Source organism: Marmota marmota, unplaced genomic scaffold, assembly GCF_001458135.2.
Source record: "Marmota marmota marmota unplaced genomic scaffold, marMar, whole genome shotgun sequence".
NCBI classification, from domain to species: Eukaryota; Metazoa; Chordata; class Mammalia; order Rodentia; family Sciuridae; genus Marmota; species Marmota marmota.
The window spans coordinates 104,432-125,068 of record NW_026000109.1 but is presented as its reverse complement, the minus strand read 5'-3'; the positions used below and the strand labels follow the sequence as shown (position 1 = coordinate 125,068).

The 20,637-nt window shown below is 37.1% G+C and overlaps 1 protein-coding gene across 1 annotated transcript; it reads left to right on the top strand.

Moving 5' to 3' along the window:
• Window positions 1–1,016: 1,016 nt before the first annotated feature.
• On the top strand, window positions 1,017–20,633 carry LOC107160045 (lanosterol 14-alpha demethylase; the record flags this gene model as incomplete). Its single annotated transcript, XM_015506706.2, has 9 exons — window positions 1,017–1,350; window positions 3,160–3,258; window positions 7,727–7,903; window positions 9,425–9,551; window positions 11,077–11,251; window positions 13,132–13,251; window positions 13,663–13,858; window positions 19,798–19,893; window positions 20,451–20,633. Coding segments are annotated over exons 1-9 (1,347 nt in total), but the record flags the coding sequence as incomplete, so codon positions are not given.
• Window positions 20,634–20,637: the final 4 nt, after the last annotated feature.

Here is a 20,637-nt window from a genome sequence, read left to right as displayed (position 1 = left end):
CTACAGAGACATTATAGGAGGGCAGGTTGGCAGAAGGGTGGGAGAAGATAAGCAGTTTAGCTTTAGATTTACTGACTCTGAGAAGGATGTTAGATCTCTAGGTAGAAGTATTTAGTAGGCAATTGGATATTCTTATTCATTCCCTGAGGGCCTTGCTGTAACCCTAGGCTTGGCACAAAACCTAGCTCTTAACCTTGATGGAATAAACAAACGAATCTAGTCAAGTGTTAGTAATTCGTAAGAGTTCAATTTGGTGGTCACCTTAGAGCTTATGCGACATCACAGGAGTGAATGAGATCAGTTTGATGATGGCTTCAGGATTGAACTCCCGCTTCCCAATCTTTCTGGATAATAAACCCTCGGAATGACGGGCAATCTTGGAAATGTGGCCTCAAACAGACCACTACTTTTTATAACATCTACGTTTATTTTAAAGACTTATCTTACCTAATAACTTTTGTTAACTAATATCTGTGAAAGCGTTTTTAATTGGGATGGGGCGGGGTTGACCTCCCTTCAGGTGCTGTCGGCATCTGCAAGCTTCAGCTTTTCACGACTCTGGGTTCCAAACGCAATTAGGGGCTGTCTCCCAGTGCCCGGCAAGGGATACCTGAGGGAGCTAGGAGCGGCCGTTCCGCGAGCCCAGGCAGGAGGCGGCGCTTGACCCACTCCGCCTGCTGACGCGACATAGGCTGAGATCACCTCAGGGGCGCGCGGTGCAATCACAGAGCGCGCCTCCGCCGCCATTCGGCAACCACACCTCCCGCCCCGAGATCCCTCCGCCGAGCCCCTCCCACGCCGGCTGCCGGCTGGCCGCACCCCAGGGGTGCAGGCCCGAATGGCCCGCCGTCCTCAAGGAATGATCGTCTCTTAAGCCGACTTCTTTTTACTCCCTGGATCCCTTGTGCCACAGACGCAGCCCGCTTCCTCAAGTCCTATCTCTGGCGCAAGGAGACCTCGGTGTCGTAGAGCACCTCTGAGGGCGTGGTCAGATGTAGGCCCCGCCCCTTTTGTGACGCACGTGGTGGCGCGCGGGCGAGCGGTGGGTGTGGGTGGTGGGTTTAGTAGGAGACCTGGAGGTCTGGCCCGTCTGTTAGCTGCTCTCGCTCCGTCTGCTGGGAGGAGCGGCGGTACCTCGGCCTCCAGTGTCTCCGGTGGAGCGAAGCGGCGGCCAGGATGGTGTTGCTGGGCTTTCTGCAGGCTGGCGGGTCCGTGCTGGGACAGGCGATGGAGCGGGTGACTGGAGGCAACCTTCTGTCCATGCTGCTGATCGCCTGCGCCTTCACACTCAGCCTGGTTTATCTGTTCCGCCTCGCTGTCAGTCACCTGGTCCCACTGCCAGCCGGGGCGGTAAGTGCACCCTAGGGGACAGGGCGCGATCAGCTACCTCGACATGTACCGTGTTCGCGGCGCTGACCGGCTCCCTGGCCAGGGCTGCGGGTCTCGGGGAGGCGGTCGTCTCGTGGTACTGTCGCTGGTGGCGGCCGCAGTGACGACATTGCTGCTGGTGTCCGTGGCGGTCTCTACCGCCGTGGCCTTGTGCTGGGGGCCGTGCTGGCCGTCGTGATTCCAGAGGTGTCCGTGGCGGCTCTGGCCGCGTGTCTGGTACTGGCTGGTGTTGTACTTGCTGCTTGCTGCATTTGTGGGCATAGTGATAACTGTGTGGGCTGCAGCCTTAATGGTGGTGGCTGGTCTGGCAGCCCTGGCCCTGGCCTCGGCTCTGAGTGTCCTGTGGCTCTGCTGGCCTTTATTGCTGCATTGGGGCCCTTGGTGGGGGCCCTTGGTGAGGGCCTTAATGGAGATGCTATTGGTAGCTGCCCTCTTCCAGGAGGCGGCTTTGTGTGTGGTTCAGTGACTATGGGGTGACTAGAATGTGGTAAAAGCTTTCCTTTACTATCAAAATGTCAATTTCTCGAATTTAGCGACTTCTTTGATCACTAGTTTAAGATCTCCCAAATAGTTTTTAGATTTTTTTTCGTGGTTGTAGATGGACAACATACCTTTATTTGTTTAGTTTTATATGCGGTGCTAAAGATCGAATTCAGTGCCTCACACATGCTAGGCAAGCGCTCTGCCATTGAACTACAGCCCCAACCCTCCTCCCAAATATTTTTGATCAGTGTACCCTTAACAATTGAAAACTATTCTGATAATGCATTATATAAACTAAGTACATTGTATTTAGCACTAAGTTCTAAATAGCTTTTAAAATAGTTTACCATAACAGGTAGGAGGCAGAGTTACTACTGCTATTTTTCTTAACACAGGTGATTTTTGAGGAAGTGGTATTTGTCTTTGGAAAGACAGGTGAGGTGGTGGTGCTCTTTTCTGTTTGAGGCCACCAAATATCTGAGGAGGATCATGTTTTTCATCAGTGAAGGTTTGTTTTTCAGGAGATTTACTGTTGTTTCTATGGGTCTCACTTTGTGGCATCTAAAGAACCTTTTATGTTAGAAAAAAGGTAGGATTGATCTACTTTATAAATCAGAAGCTGGGCATGTAGCTCAGTGGTAGAGCACTTGCCTAGCATGTGGATTGAACCCTGGGTTTAATCCCCAGTAACAACCACAGCCTGTCCCCACCCTCCCCCACTATAAATTAAAATTTAAAAAAAAAATTAAAGTTAATGGATCTAGTTCATTTGCAGAGAGCAATGCATAAAATATATTCTTTTCACTGTAAATGTCACTTAAATAGTTCTCTAATTTCTATACCTCAAGTTACTGTTTGGCTTTTTCTATTCCTTCCTTAGGCAAGATTCTGGGATTAAAATTGTGAGTGGTTGAAGTGAAGAAACAATGACGTGATTTCCTTGTTTGCTTGTTTGCTTACTTGTTTTTTCTTTTTCTGTTAAATAATTAGAAATGTTGCCTGGAAGCCATCAGTACTGGACATACTTGATAGTGTCATTTAAAATTGTGATATCTTTCTGTTTCTCTAGTCATTTATCTTATACCATGTTTTGAGTTTCTCTTCATTTTAACTTCAGCTACTCTCCTAAGATATTGACAGTTTGGCTGTTCTTAAATTACTTTGGATGTTTCACTTTTTGGTGATTTTTTTTTTTAAAGTATTAACAGCAAATTTCATTTAATTGGTCATGAAACTAAAATGGATTCTTAAAATGAGAACTTATTATTTTTTTGTTTTCTCTTGCAGAAAAGTCCACCATACATTTTCTCTCCAATTCCATTCCTTGGGCATGCTATAGCATTTGGGAAAAGTCCAATTGAATTCCTAGAAAATGCATATGAGAAGGTAAGTCTTCCAGATAATTAGAGGAAAAAAATTAGGAAAATTAGATAAATAGATAAGTGTTGAGAGCCACAGCTTAGTCTGAATGAGGCCTGGCATTTTGCTAGAGGGAATGGTTGAAAGGTGACCCTGCTCTGGGATTAGGGCTGCTCCGGTATTAGGGCGGATCCTGGAAATAAGGCAGCTCCGGATTAGGGCGGAGCCTGCTGGGATTAGGGCGGATCCTGGGCCCGCTACTTTGGAGTTCTTGTGGGGTTCAGAGAGAATTGACTGAGCTGGGTGGAGGGAGTGTGTTCTCAGGAAGTGTGTGTAGAGTGCCGGTGAGAGTTTGGGAATAAACGTTGCTGTTTGAACCTACAAGGCTGTGTGCCCAGCCAGACTGCGGCAGATAAGTGCTTTTCAAATTTTTTTTTTCTTTATAAATGGCAGCACAGTGAAAAAAATGTGATCTTATGCTTATTGACAGTATAGAAATCATAAAATTGAAGCTGCTGTGATCTAAGGCATTGGAGAGACCTTTAAAAACCTAAAACTCTTTTTAGTTTCTCCCCTTGTCCTGGGGGTAGTTCTCTGAGACACCATTAAGGAAACCTGTAGTTCTGATGACTTATGGTATAAAAATCACAGCTCTAAAGTTTGTTTGCACTGAATATAGTTAAAATTGATAAAATTGAGCCTCATTTTTCTTAATCACATTTCTGAAGTTTTCTAATCTGCTCTATACATATTCCATGATTTCCTTCCCCCTTGGATGACCCATATGACATCATGGGCACTCATCTCTTTGCCCTTCTCTTTTCTAATGAGCTTTCCTATATTAATTCAATTATTTACTCCACAGTCCTACTTTATTTATTTTTTTTCACAGTCCTACTTTAGATCTATTAACTATTGCACCTAACAATCTTAATTTAGGCTCCCAAATAACATGCCTTCTCCTGATTTGCTTGTGAGACTCCTTTGATTATAACCATTCTTTAACTTCGTTAGATCTTCTACTCCATTTTGTTCTCATTTACTCTTCTCATCTGTCAGCCTTGTTTCTTCCTTTTTCTACTTTGGGTCTGGGTCCCATCATTCCAGTTATGTTCTTTCTAATAGCTCAGTTTCTCTCCCCCTGGATCCTATTTCTGGGCTTACTTGGCAATATTAACTGGGGGGCTGGAGAGGCACTTATCATTTTGTTCTTTCCTGTGCTAGATTAATTTCTTCTTATTGCCTACCTTGCATGAAATTTGAATTCTGCTCAACAATTCTGTGATGTTTCTGTAAATGCCTTAGTTTCCCATTCATCTCATTAACAAATTCATACCTTCACTTTTCTAAACTTTTGAATCTTTCTACCTTTCCAGCAGAGTAGATGACTTTGTCTCCTATTTAAAGAGTGATTAAAAGCTTTCCAATGAGCTGGGCATGGTGGCATATGCCTGTAATCCCAGCAGCTCAGGAAGCTAAGGCAGGAGGATTGCGAGTTCAAAGCTATCCTCAGCAACAGCAAGGCGCTAAGTGAAAAGTAATTCAGTGAGACCCTGTCTCTAAATAAAGTACAAAATAGGGCTGGGGATGTGGCTCAGTGGTCGAGTGCCCCTGAGTTCAATCCCTGGTCTCCCCCTAAGCTTTCCAGTGAGAGCTCACATTTTTAAAAAAAATTTTTTAGATGTTGATGGACCTTTATTTTATTTATCTATTTATATGCGGGGCTGAAAATTGAACCCAGTGCCCCACACTTGTTAGGCAAGAGCTCTACCCCTGAGCTACAACCCCAGCCCGAGAACTCACTTTTGAACATACAAACCTAATTGTCTCTATTCTCTTTCTTTTTATCACAGTAACAATTTAAAAACATTATTGGGTCATGATTTGATACTTTACATAATTGTTTTCACCGAAGTACCACAAAAACTCTTTCAGGTATATTTTATATAATTTGTTCTTGAACTCTTTGCTAGCCAGTGGCAAGTTAATATTTACACAAAGTCTGATTTCTGGGCCTATGCTTTTAATAATAATGATGATTGTAATAATAATAATCATCAAAAATAAGTCATATTTGCTATAGTCAAAGCATTTTTTTGTCCTCTATGTATAATTTATATAAATTATGAATATAACATAATTTTGGGCTAGGGATATATCTCAGTGATAGAGCACTGGCCTAGTATGTGTGAGGAATCCTGAGCACTGCAAAAAGAAATAAACAAATAAGTAATCTTGACAATAGATCTGTTAACCAAGTTCTGTTTTTATTGTTACCATTTTCTAGATGAGGGAAACTGAAGCCCAGAGAGGTTAAGGTTTCTGATTTAAAGTCACACAGCTAATAAGTGGAGGAACTGGAACTTGAATCCAGGCAGTCTGGCTTCAGAATCTTGTGTTTTAGCTTACTATGTACCATCATCTTAATTTTATAAAACTGTTGCCTCCTATTGGAGGCCAATATCTTCATCCCTCATTTGTCTCACAACAGTATACTATTTCTTCTCTCAATGTATATCTTTTCTCTTGAATGGCTCTTTCCCTTTTTCTCTGAAAAATTTTCAGTGACTTGTATCTAAAAATCAAAGCTTCTCTTAACCTCTGTCTTCTTTCATGTGGCTCCCCTTCCATGAGTTGTCTACTTGCTGTTTTCCCCACTTCTGTTTACCTAATTGTTGGTCCACTCTAGTCTCCTCTCACCCCTTCACCAGTGACCTCTGTTACAAATCCAGTGAACTTGGCTTCTTTGACTACTTTTTTCTCAGTTGTGGGTAGATGACTGGCTGTTTCCTGTTGGGGTTCTCCGAGGTTTGGTCCTACATCTGTTTTCTAGGAGATCTTGTCTTCATGGAGCTTCTAGTTACTGGCTATGTGTAGATAGCCAAATTAATTTGTGCACGTTGGGTCTTTTCTCTGAGCTATAAACCTGGATATCCAACTTTCCAACTTTCATATGATTCCTTCTCTTAGTTGTCTCCAAGGCATCTGAAATCCAATATTTCTAATGTTTATTTAACCACTGACTTTTCTCTCTGCTATCCTGATTATTCTATTCTACTCTCTTATTAATTTTTTTATAGTTTTGTAAAGTACCAGAAGTATAAAATTCCTTCTTTCTTTAAATTTTTTTTAATTATAGATGGACGCAATATCTTTGTTTATTTTGTGCCTCACATGTGTGAGGCACTCTACCACTGAGCTACAGCCCCAGCACATAAAATTCCTTCTTGATAACTTTGCTCTCTATCAATCTACCACCATGTCTGCAGATTCTGTCTTTAGAACTACTTGGTTGTCTGTCTCTGTTTCCATTATTTCACTATTACTTTTTGCTAAGTGCTTATCATCAGATTTCTGCATGTTCTCTAACTACAGAAACCCTTTCTGCTCCTGTCCCTTCATTCTTTGCACTTAGCAGACACCTTTTCAAATGTATATAGATCAATGTGTTTTCCTCACAGTTTCCTATGCTTTCAAGGAAAAAACGTCTTTAATATGATTTATAAGGCTCTTTGTAGTCTAGACATTACTTAACTCTCATTTCATCCTCTCCTCTTTTTCTCTCATCTTTATGTCCTTTGTGCATTTTTGACTGCTAAGCTAACTCCTGCTTATTCTTTAAGTTTCAGGTCAGGTGTCTTTTTCTCTTTAGGTGCTCCCTTTTTATAGGCTATCTCATCACAGAGAGTTGCTTTCCGTTGTGTAATGTTTGTCCCATTTGCAATTTTATATTTGTTAATATTGATTATTTGATAAGTTTGTGTGTTTTCCAAGGGAAAAGAGTCTTAAGACAATATATTTGTTTATGATTATATTCCCAGAGTATAGTCTTTAATAATAATAAAAACACTGCAAGGTAAAACTTTTAATACCTCACAAAATTTAACAATAGCAACAAGAAAATAAAATCATTCATGTTGATGAAATAGTGTAAAACTGATAACTAAATAAACTTTTAGAGTATTCACATAGCAAGTACTGTAGAAAATACTTTGGCTATCCCTGTAAGTTTATTATATTTTTTAAAAATATTTTTAGTTGTAGTTGGACACAACACCCAGGGCCTTGCATGTGCTAGGCAAGCGTTCTACCGCTGAGCCACAACCCCAGTTGTAGAATTATTCATAATAAAAACAAAAACAAAAAGAACCCTGATACATTATCCATATGTGCAACAATAATAAAGCAATTTAAGTTAACATTGTGATGTCTAATGATAGAAAGAAAGTAGATATCTAATGTTTTAGTGATAGAAAATATTTTCAATATAAACAGTGAAAAAAGCGGAATAAAAAGTTGTATTTATACTACATTTGCAACTAGATGAATATAATTATAAATTGGACAATGATAGGAAGGGAAAGTATGGCAAGATGAAAAAAAAGTGTTTTAAGGTTTATGAATGTTTTATGTTTTTTCTATAATGTGTGATTTAAGAAATTAATATCTTGGTGCTATGTATCTTTGTGTAACATGAGTACTCTTCTCTTTCTAGTATGGACCTGTATTTAGTTTTACCATGGTGGGCAAGACGTTTACTTACCTTTTGGGGAGTGATGCTGCTGCACTGTTTTTTAATAGTAAAAATGAAGACCTGAATGCTGAGGATGTTTATAGCCGTCTGACAACACCTGTGTTTGGGAAGGGAGTTGGATATGATGTGCCTAATGCAGTAAGTAACACTTATTTAGAATAAAGACCATTCTATACTATAATAGTTTTATGTAGTTTAATATTATACATTTAAAATGTAGAAACAATTTATTCTTTGGTTAGAAAATATGAATAAAGGGCTGGGGATATAGCTCCGTTGAGAGTGCTTGCCTTTTGTGTACAAGGCCCTGGGTTCAACCCCCAGCACCACACACACACACACACACAAAAAAAAAGAGAGAGAGAGAAAATATGAAGAAACATGATATATTTCAAAGAAGAATAACCGTATGTAACTCATAAGGAATTTTGCATTATATTTGCTGACATAAGCAAAATAATTATAAAAGGCTTCCTACACAAAGAAATGGAATCAACAATCACTTAGCATATTGGGATTTGCTCTGAGCAGCTAACAAGGAAATCCTATTGTTTCATCAAAAGGATTTCCTATCTACCCACTCCTGTCTGAAATTCTAGCCTAAGAACTTAGAGTTGGAAATTGCTGACGACTTCACAGGTCCCCCCCACCGCCCCCTTTTTTTTAAACAGTGTAATGATGTGCTTTTTTTTTTTTTTTTTTTTTTNCACATAGCAAGTACTGTAGAAAATACTTTGGCTATCCCTGTAAGTTTATTATATTTTTTAAAAATATTTTTAGTTGTAGTTGGACACAATACCTTTATTTTATTTATTTTTTATGTGGTGCTGAGGATTGAACTCAGGGCCTCGCACATTGCTAGGCAAGCACTCTACTGTTGAGCCACAACCCCAGCCCCACAGGTCCCTTTTTAATGCAGCTACTTCAGGTGTGAGATATGTTTGTGTTTTTCCCATCTAAAGTAAAAATTAAGGTGTTATAAGTTGGTATAGAACATGAATTAGATTAACTGGTCAGCTGCTTTGTGTAGGTTCTGGCTGTACTTTTATTATACATAACTCAGTACCTAAGTATAGTATTTAAGAATAGACAATAAAATGTTGTTTTGGGGGTTGGGGAAGTTGTGGAGGAATGAATGCTTCTCAAGTTCAAAAGCAAGGGCCTTGGAAAATCCTTCTGCTTGGATTTATGTGTAAATGACTTGGACGGTTTACCATTAGTTGTCATAGTATAAATTTATGTTTTCAGACTGTTCTAATTAAACTTCTGGAAAATAGTATCAGTGAGGGATGACAACTTTTTTGGGGGGGGAAATAAAATAGGAGAGTATGCAAAGGAGGATAAAAATAATGTCAAAGTATAATGAGCCCTCCAGTATCAGGAAAAGGGTCTGTAAGAACAAGGGATTACCAGTAGATTTCTCTAGGATTCTGGAAGCAGGCACCTTTTTTCTACTTGTTACTTCAGATATATGTATGCATAGGTGTTCTAAGTTACTCACATCTTATATAGTTCAAAAAAATTCTTTAATTCTTTTTTATTTTCAATTTTCTAGAATACTATTTTACATGTTAGAATAACCTAATGGATCTTATGATAAAACAAGCACATATTTTAATGGCTTATATCCTTAATTTTTTTTTTTTTTTTAATTTGAAGGTTTTCTTGGAGCAGAAGAAAATGTTAAAGAGTGGCCTTAACATAGCCCACTTTAAACAGTGTGTTTCTATAATTGAAAAAGAAACAAAGGAATACTTTCAGAGTTGGGGAGAAAGTGGAGAAAAAAGTAAGCAAAATGTTTTACATTTGTCCTATTATTCTACTTTTCTGTGAATGTAGAGTTATGTATGTGTGGATATATAAAGCAAAGTACCAGGTGTATAGAACTACCTTGAATTTAATGAGAGGGACATTTTTTGATTACCTGGAGTTGCAACTGTGAATCCAGTGTTTATACTGGCCTACAGTATGTGTTGCCTTCAGAGGCATTTGTCATATCTATAGCAGGAAGCAGCATCTGTTCACAGGGCAGCAGACTGCCTCTTCTGGGTTTGGGCTTCAGCTTCTACAAAGGGTCTAGAAATTTGTTTTATTTTTAGGATATCTACAGTCAATGATATGTATATGTATTTATACACACATAGCTCACATGTCATGTTATATATAATTATATATATGTTACATACAATTTTGCATATTAATACATAGGCACATACATATAAAATTATAGATGGCTTATAATAAGTATATAATGTACAATATATTAACATAGATAATATATTACTAAGATATATAACACATATTACATACAGATGTAATTGTTTTGATGTAATATATTTTATAACTATACAAGAAGCTGATGTGTACATTAGAATGCCAATTTCATAAATACATGTGAGACACAATATTTACTGATCTGTTTTTGGCAAATCTAATTGGAAAGCCAAATGCTAACTTGAAGTTCGTTTGGTGAATAAAGAATAGGAAATTTATTGGATTAACTTATGACTTGGAAGCATCATCAAATTGGATGCTGAATGCATGTCTCTGATGTTGGGATGTGCCAATGGGTGATTAAAGTTTTCTTTTATATATAGCCAACACTTCAATTTTTAGTCCTAATTTTCCTACATTGGACTCTGGAGAAATTAAGTCTTGGGTCTTTGACTACCATTCTCTGGGAAGTGTACCGCATTATTGTCCTCATATGTTCTAAATGACCTTTTTGTTGCTTTTTTTGTGTGGTGGTGACTTGGAAATAAGATAACCACATTTATTTTAATGTCCATTTTATCTTTTCAAGATGAAGAAGAACTCATGAATGAGGTTTAGAATGAGGTTTAGAGATGCCTTTGTGGCTTCTACTTTGGATGAACAGAGGGACTAGGTGTGTCCCATAATTTAGTTTATCTCTTTCAGTGTTCTGCATAGCCATGTCATCAGTCAGAAAACATTTTTGTTACACGAATGGGATCTTGTTTGTTCTTGAGGTTTTTTTGGGGGGATACTAGGGATTGAACTCAGGGACAGTCAACCACTGAGCCACATCCCCAGCTCTATTTTGTATTTTATTTAGAGACAGGGTCTCACTGAGTTGCTTGGTGCCTCACTGTTGCTGAGGCTGGCTTTGAACTTGAGATCTTCCTGCCTCAGCCTCCAGAGCCATTGGGGTTACCGGCCTGCACCACTGTGCCTGGCCTGTTGAGTTTTTTAAATTCTTAATTCTCCTTCATAATCCCTTTACAGCTTCAAGAAAACAGTATTTAAAGACTTTTTGGAAATAGTAATGAGAATGTTCTTTTAACCCCTAGATGTGTTTGAAGCTCTTTCTGAGCTCATAATTTTAACAGCCAGTCATTGTTTACACGGAAAGGAAATCAGAAGTCAACTGAATGAGAAGGTGGCACAGCTGTATGCAGATTTGGATGGAGGTTTTAGTCATGCAGCCTGGCTGTTGCCAGGTTGGCTGCCCCTGCCTAGTTTCAGGTATGGATAAAGAAGATAATCACACCAATTTAATTTTGTGCAATTACTCTAATGTTGGTATGCTTTTAAATTTGGGGAGAATATGAACTGTTATTCTTTTTTTTTTTTTTTTAATTTTTTATTGTGGGTTGTTCAAAACATTACAAATTTCTTGACATATCATATTCCACACTTTGATTCAAGTGGGTTATGAACTCCCACCTTCACCCCATACACAGATTGAACTGTTATTCTTTTGTAAGAATTGAGAAAACAAAAAGTTGAGGACAGGTTTTTTTTTAAATGGAGTGAGCTCATTTAAAGTAAGTTTTAGCTTATTAAAAAGGTGATTTGATGTCTATTCTAATATTTTAAAGCCTAATTATCTGACATATTCCTTGTATTCAGGAAAGTCTCTGAATTCTGATTTGGCTCTCCTTTAAGTACTTATTTTGAAGTTTTCTGATGGTTTTTTAGTATGTATATTATGACATTTCTTCTGAAGATCTGTGACTTTATTTAATTTTTTCTTTGTCTTCTTCCTAACTGTACTGTAATGCTAAGAAATATTGTCCTTAGGACTTGTATGTATCTTGCATATTAGTCTTTTTGTACCTTTGCAGAGTCATTTCTATTTAGGTGAGAGATGGGGGGGAGTTGTGAATTGGTATTTCCTTTTCCTTCTGCTTCTACCCCTTCTATGTAGTTGCAGAATAAAAGAGGGTGGGACTAAACAGGAAAGCTAGGAGAGCTTCTCAGCGACTCTTTTTAACACTTTATATTTGTAAGAAACCTTGTAGTTTTCGAAATGCTTTCATTCATATATATATATAAATAAAAGCATGTGTATATGAATGAACACACCCAGCACATTTTTTGGCCTATTGTAGGTTTTTCATAAAAGTGCACCCCGCCTATTTTTACCTGCCCTATCTTCTAGATGAGGTCAGAATCCTTGAGCTTAGTACGATAGCCTGCTTAGCTTTCTGTTTTACTTGAATCAACTGGTTTAGTCAGATTCTTTGATTAGCTCTTTAAAAATTTATGTATGTATTGGTTCTGGGGATTGAACCCAGAGTCTCACACATACTAAGCATGTGTTTGAGTTGCACCACCGGCCACTCCATTCGCTTTCCTAAACAGGCCTTGTGTTTTCCTGTCTCTGCTGTGTTCACTGTCTTCTTACTTTCTGTACGTAGTACTGCAGTTGATCCTCAGCAGGTCTTGCAAGTAAAATAGGGCAGGGCAGGATTTTTTATTAGAGGACTTGATTAAGAGGGGACGTGGGAGCGAGATTGACTGGTTTTTAAATTCCAGCTCCATTGTTAATTGGCTGTGTGATCTTATGCCACTAAATGTGAATTGAGGACAGTGCTATGTGTGTCACAGTACTTGTGATACACAGTGAGTACCCTCCCTGTTTAAAGGTTAAGTTTTGGGAGTTGAAGCTTGTTTTCTGACTATATTACCATTTTTCTCCTGCAAAACGAATATTGTTTAGAAAACGAAAGTATCAAATTATTTAGATGGACCCTTCTCCTTCAAGAATTGATTTGGTTAAAATTGGAATTTGATGTTAACTTGAAAGAGTGTTCTGTTTTCTGTTGAGCTGGAAAATGCTTCTAAAGGAATTTCATGCTTGTTTTAAGCTTTTAGTTAGAAAACAGTAAGTTAAGAATTTGAGCTATATATGAATATGCACTCTTCTTATGTAAAAAATTTTAACCATATAAGATGTTTATGACTTTTTTCTCTTGGCTCTGAGTTTTTGCCAATTATTTTAGGGTCATTAAGTTAGTTAAAAATGGTTGCTTTAATAAACTAGGTCTGAGTTTTCAAAATGAATTTGGTCTTGGAAAGTGTGACTTTATTTTTAAAAAAATATTTTTATGTTTAAATAGACGCAGAGACAGAGCTCATCGAGAGATCAAGAATATTTTCTATAAGGCAATCCAAAAACGCAGGCAGTCAGAGGAAAAAAACGATGACATTCTCCAAACTCTACTAGATTCTTCATACAAGTAAGAGCTGTTCAGATCACATATTAAGTTAAAAGTCGTAAACTACACATTAAAACATAGTTAAATAACATTTCCAGGTAGAAAATAAGGATGTTGACAAAGTAAGTCACTAGCTATAACCTTTGGGATTTTTACAGTTGTTGAGATATATGATATTGAGGTCTCATGCCTTACTGGCATCCTGTTGACTAGGCTGGTGAAAATTAATGGTAGGTAAGATGTTTGGAATCAAAATCATGTTTTCTACTGGTTGAGTCTTTGAGGGGGAAAAATACTCTGACTTGTGGTAGGCAGATGAAAGAGGTTTTTTTATACTTTTATAAAGTATTTGTTATGACCCTTTATTTAAAGGTTGAGGCATGAAATGTGTCTGCCAAAATGTTAAGTTTGTGCATGTGATTCATTCTGTAGGGATGGGCGTCCTTTGACAGATGAAGAAATAGCAGGGATGCTGATTGGACTCCTCTTGGCAGGACAGCATACGTCTTCAACTACCAGTGCCTGGATGGGCTTCTTTTTGGCCAGAGATAAAACACTTCAAGAAAAATGTTATTTAGAACAGCGTACAGTTTGCGGGGAGGATCTTCCTCCTTTAACTTATGATCAGGTTGGTTGGATTTTTCACTTTCATTGCTGCCTTGTAACTTCCGAGTATCTGTGGCTAATTTGTCCCCTTTAAAGGGGGAAGTTGAGGTTTTGTGTATTTACACTTCAGCTTAAATTGATAAGCTTCTCTATTTTTAGAAAATTCCCCCTTTCCTTGTCTACGATATCCTATTACTGCTGTTTTTCGTAAACTTTATCATGTACGTTTTAGATGATTCCTGAGAGATATCTCTGGTTGTTTCTTTAGTACTTACTTCTTGACTGTATTGTAGAAGCCTCTGAACGACTTAGAATTCTGTGGTCTGGAAAGGCCTGTGCTTGAGCAAAGTAGTAATGGACTCTAGAACTCCACGAACCCTGCACCTGGCTTGTTGGCAGAAAAGAAGTGAGAAGGACTGACTTGAGGTTCCACCTTTGAAGCCGAATATAGCATATTACATTTATTTTCAGATATTCTTATTTTCCTGGGATAAATCCTACTTTGTCTTACGGTCCTCTTTATATGTTGCTGTATTCTGTTTGCTAGTATTTTAGAGAGGATTTTTGTAGTTTTATTATGATGTCTTTGGCTTTGGTATCAGGGTCTTAAAATGAATTTGGAAGTATTTCCTTTATCCGGTTTTTCTGAAAACTTTGAAAGATTGGTATTAATTCTTTTTTACATATCTGATAAAATTTACCCTTGAATCCATCAGTTTGTGCCTTTCTTTGTGGGAAGTTTCTTGATTATGAATTCAGTTTGATCTCTTTTACTTGTTATAGGTATATTTACATTTTCCTTTTTTGTGTGTGCATGCCAGATTTTATAGTTTGTGGCTTTTTAGGAACTTATCCATTTCATCTTGGCATACAGTTGCTCATAGTATTATTTTTATAATCATCATTATTTTTGAAAGATCAGTAGTGATATCCTCTTTTTCAATCTTGATTTTAGTAACCTTTTAAATACCAGATTAAGGGATTTAAATTAACACCAAAAATCTATCCATTTAAAGTATAAAACTTAGTGGTTTTTAGTATATTCAGAGTTGGGAAACCATCATCACAAACAAATTTTATAACATTTACATCATTCCCCAAAGAGTCAGTACCCTTTAACAGAAATGTTCTATTCCCCTGTCCCTTATTTCCAGCAACCAAGAATCTATTATTTGTTTATTTGGGTTTGCCTATTCTGGACGTTTCATATAAATAGAGTCATAAATATTTGGTATTTCATGACTAGCTTCTTTCACTTAGCATTTGTTTTAGTCAGTTTATTATAATGAAATTCTTGAGGTTGGGTACTTTATAAAGAAAAAGGATTTATTTAGCTCTCATAGTTATATATCTGTGCTTTTTTTTTTTTACAAAAAGGGAGGATCAAAATCCAGATAGCATGCACTGGTTCTGGCAAGGGCCCCCTTGGCTGTACTGATATATCATGGCAGATGGCAGCATCATGGCAGGAGTGTTAGGAGTGAGAACTCACATAGTGAGACAGGAAGCCAGAGCAGGAGTAGGACTTGTCTTGCTGTTTTTATAACAATGGTCTCAAGAATTAACTCGGGGTCTCTTGAGAACTATCTCAATCCCTTCCAAGGACAGTACTCCCACTGGTCCCCACCATAAAAGGCCCTGTAACCTCTTAGCATCACCACACTCTGGGGATCAGCTTTTCAACACATGAAATTCTGGGGGACTCACATAAATGTTTTTCAAACCATAGCAGCATGTTAAGTTGCATCCATGTGGTAGTGTGTATCAGTATTGCAGTCTTTATCATCAGTAACATATGGGTGTGCTGCATTTTGTTTTTCCATTTGTCAGTTTATAGATATTTGGGTTGTTTCTACTTTTGAGTTTTATGAATAATGTCATTCTAAATGTTTGTGGACTGATTTTGAGTGGACATTTATTTTTAATTTTGTGGGGTGTATTGTGTATGAGTAGAATTACTGGGTCATCTGACATTTTTTATGCTTAACATTTTGAAGAACTACTAGATTTTTTTTCCAAGAGATTGTACCACTTTTGAATCTCACCAACAGTGTATGAGGGTTTTGATTTCTATATACCCTTGCCAAACTTGTTATTGCCTTTTTGATTATAATGGTGTAAAGTGGTATTTTGTTCTGGTGTTGTTTGAGTATATTAATGTCCTCTTTGGCCTTAGTGTATCTTCTTTGGAGAGATGTCTGTTCAGATCTTGACTCTGTCTCTAAATAAAATACAAAAAAGGGCTGGGGAGGTGGCTCAGTAGTCAAATGCCCCTAAGTTCAATCCCTAGTATGCACCCCCCATTCCCTAATCAAAAGCTGCAAAGCTTTAGTCCTATGTTTTCTTTTTAACATCTTGTAATTTCATCTCTTACCATTTGGGCCTTTGATCCATTTTGAGTTAATTTCTGTATATAGGTAAGGTAGACAACCAGCTTACTTTTTGTTGTCATATGGAAATCCAGTTGTCTCAGCCTATTTGTTGAAAGGCCCATTCTTTATCCATTGAATGGTCTTTTGTAAAAAAAAATCAATCATCAATTTAGGACTTTATTTCTGAATTTTATTCCATTGATCTATATGTTTAGCCTTATGCCATTAATTACTGTAGTTGTGTATTAAGTTTTAATTTGGAAATGTGAGTTCTCTAACTTATTCTTTCCAAGGCCGTTTTTAGCTATTCTTAGTTCCTTTCATTTCCACATGAATTTTAGAATCAACTTGTCAGTTTCTGCAAAGAAGCTAGGGTAGTGATTGCATTGTATCCACATGTAAATTTGGGAGCATTTGCCTTCTTAACAATCTTAATCTTTAGACTCATGAACATGGGGTGTTATTCCATTCTTTTAGGTCTTTAGTAAACAAGACTTACACTTTCATTAAATATATTCTTTAGTATTTTATTCTTTTTGGTGTTATTCTTCTGCCTGTTTACGTCTACTATTGAGTCACTCTAGTAAAATTTTTTTTTTTTTTTTTTTTTTTTAAATAAGGATTAGACCCATAGGTGCTCAGCCACTGAGTTACATCCCCAGTCCTTTTTATACTTTGAAACAGGGTCTTGCTAAGTTGTTTAGGGCCCCATTAAGTTGCTGAGGCTGGCAATCCTCCTGCCTCAGCCTCCCTAGTCTTTAGGATTACAGATGTGTCCTACCATGCCCAGCTGTTGAAATTTTCATTTCAAAGTCCTTATACTTTCTAATTCCAGAATTCCTACTTAAGAAAGCAAAACAAGGGCTGGGCTTGTGGTTTAGTGGTAGAGTGCTTGCCTAGCATGCATGAGGCACGGGGTTTGATCCCTACACCACATAAAAGAATGAAGCTAAATAAACAAAATAAAGGTATTGTGTCCATCTACAACTAAAAATATTGAAAAACAAAACAAGACTTTATTAATACTCTCTATTTGCTGAGTTTTTGTTTCATACTTTAATTCTTTAGACAGTTTTTTGTTTGTTTGTTTTTCCTTTTTTGGAACTAGGGATCAAATCCAGGTCTTTGAGAATGTGAGGCAAATGCTTTGCTGCTGAGCTATATCCCAACCCTAGTTTCTTTATTTCCTTAATCCTGCTGATAATAGCGCATTTAAATTCTTCTTCTAGTCAGTCTAATGTCTGAACAGTTTTTTTTAAACTATTTTTGTCCTATATTTCAGCCATATTTTCCTTTTTTTTTAATGTGTGTGTGTGTGGGGGGTGTATTTCTAATATTTTTGTTGAAAACTGTACATTTTAAAAATAATGTGACAACTCTGGAAATCAGATTCTGTCTTCCATTGGTTTATTGGTGCTAGTTTTTTTGGTAAATGTGTATATTCTTCTTTGTTTAGTAACTTTTCTAGATTAATTATATAAAGTCTGTCTAGTGAAATCCCTGAATTCTTTGCCTGTTTACTGTAATGGTCACCTAATTATTAAGTGATTTCTAGTAATGTTTTGAATAGTAAGTCTCCTAACTTTTACTAAGGAGCTGTATGTGTTAGAGAAGATTTATCAACACCTTAATAGGCAGTTATAACTCTACTTACCTTTCACTCTTGGAAGATGACTGCTCTAGCAGATCTTATCTGGGCATGTGCAAAGCTCCCTATATACTTGTGGCCTTTCAATTACCTTATGTGGAACTTCCCAGTTTCCTGTAGGTGTCAGTCCCTAGTTTTTTCTTTTATTTATTTATTCAAGTTGTAGATGACACAATACCTTTATTTTATTTGTTCATTTTTTTAAAATGTGGTGCGGGGAATGAACCCAGTGTCTTACGCTCTCCTAGTTTTTTCTTTTAAGCGTTTTGCCCTTGTTAGCATCAACTGATATCTCCACCTCAGATACATGGCATTGTTAAACAATTTCTATAGGATGTTTTGAAATATTTGTCCTGGCTCCTGTATAGTTGTTAGGCTGCTGTAGCTGCCATGCTCTTCATTTCTGAGGCTATCATGGATCTGGACATAGCATAAGTTATATGACCACAAAGCTTGTTCTTTTCACCAAGATCCAGCTTTTTTGTTCTGAATTAGATTATTATAAGCCTTTAGTTAATTTTCTAGATTTTTTTTTTAACTGAGAATGCAATTTTATTTATTTTTTTAAAATTTTTTTACATGACCACAGAATGTATTACAATTCTTATTTTATATCAATCACATCTCCAGCTTAACACTTTTGCTCTGGGTGGACTTAGGAGATATTTATCTAATAATATGAGTGCTCTTAAGTTCTGGCAGATGATTTAATAACAAAAACAAGAACTAGAGATAATATTTAGCAAAGTAGCAGATGTTTTACAATATTAAGATACTTCTGTTTTATTTTTCCTGTACTTTGTCTTATATTGTTCTACTAATAGAAAGAAAATTTTAAATCTTAAATTCCAAGTGATCAATTTAAGATACCTTGATTTTTTTTTTTTTTTTTTTGTAGCTGTATTAATTTGAGAATCATTCAAAACATGATTCAAGGAAAATAGGTTGGCATATTTGCCGAACTGTTTAGGAAAAACTTCCCCTTAGTTTTTTTTTTTTTTTTTTTTAATATTTAGTTTAGTTGTAGTTGGACACAATACCTTTATTTTATTTATTTTTATGTGATGCTGAGGATTGAACTCAGGGCCTTGCACATGCAAGGCGAGTGCTCTACCACTGGGCCACAACCCCAGCCCAATTTTCTATAGTTTAAAAACTTGGCTGGGCGCAGTGGCTCACACCTGTAATCTCAGTGGCTCGGGAGGCAGGAGGATCGTGAGTTCAAAGCCAGCCTCAGCAACAGTGGGGCACTAAGCAACTCAGTGAGACCCTGTCTCTAAATAAAATACAAAATAGGGCTGGGGATGTGGCTCAGTGGTCAAGTGCTCCTAAGTCTAATCCCTGTGGCACCCCCATCCCCCCCAAAAAAGATGACTTTGATTTGTTAATGTTCTCATTTTTTTTTTACATTTATTTTGTTTATTTATTTGTTTTTTTTGTGGTGCTGAGGATCAAACCTAGTGCCTCACACGTGTGAGGCAAGCACTCTACCTCTGATCCACAACCCCAGCCCATGTTCTTAATTTTTGATGGAGTGAATTTTGTAGGTCCTTGCAATGCTGTTCTTCAGGGTGAAAGTTCCTCTTCCTGTTGGCCTGCCCTCCTTTTTTCTCTTGTTGATGGTAGACAGTGGTAGGACATTTTAATCCCAGCTCTCTTTAAACAGTTACCTCTGTACTTCTCCCAGGAATACAAGCTATCTTGTGTTAATCAAGAAGTGAAGGGCTGGGGTCGTGGCTCAGAGGTAGAGCGCTCGCCTCGCATGTGCGAGACCCTGGGTTCGATCCTCAGCACCACATACAAAAATAAACAAGTGAAATAAAGGTATTGTGTCTAACTACAACTAAAAAATAAATATTAAAAAAGTGAAAATAATTTTTTTATGCTCCTAAAGTATGTTAAATATTTGTAAAAAATCAGGAGATTTTTCTTTTTTTTTAGCTCAAGGATTTAAATTTACTTGATCGCTGCATAAAAGAAACATTAAGACTTAGACCTCCTATAATGACCATGATGAGAATGGCCAAAACTCCTCAGGTAAGTCTCTTGACTAAATCTCTCCTTCTTTGTTCCCAGAATTTATTTATCAAAATGAAGAAATTTAAGTATCAAAGAGAATTTTTTTAATTAAAAAAAGTAAAATAATCATCAACTTCTACATAATTTTAACTTTATACTAAATATGTGAATTTTTTTACATAATTATAGATAGCATACATGCTAATTTTGAATGCCAATTATACTCTTTATTTTCATTTAACAGTTAAGGTTTTTCCCCCTTGGTTTTAAAAAAAATATTTTCTTATATAAAAAAATTCTAACAGTATAAAGTATATAAATCAGATAGTAACATGCTCCCCCAAATTCCACTCTTCCTCTGAGGCATTACGAATTTGATTTGTTTACATACTTCCAACTTAATGTTGGCTTACTTGAAAATCATTTGGGATCAAAATAATTTTAGCTGGTCTACCATATAGCAATTTTTAAAATAAATGTATAACCCATGTATGTAAATACTTTATTATACAATGATTTGATTATTTGGTAGTATTTTAAAATTCTTTAAATGAAATATGTTGTTTTTCTTTGAGACTGTGGCAGGGTATACCATTCCTCCAGGACATCAGGTGTGTGTTTCTCCTACCGTCAATCAAAGACTTAAAGACTCATGGGTAGAACGTCTGGACTTCAATCCTGATCGCTATTTACAGGATAACCCAGCATCAGGAGAGAAGTTTGCCTATGTGCCATTTGGAGCTGGTAAGATAATGATTTCTT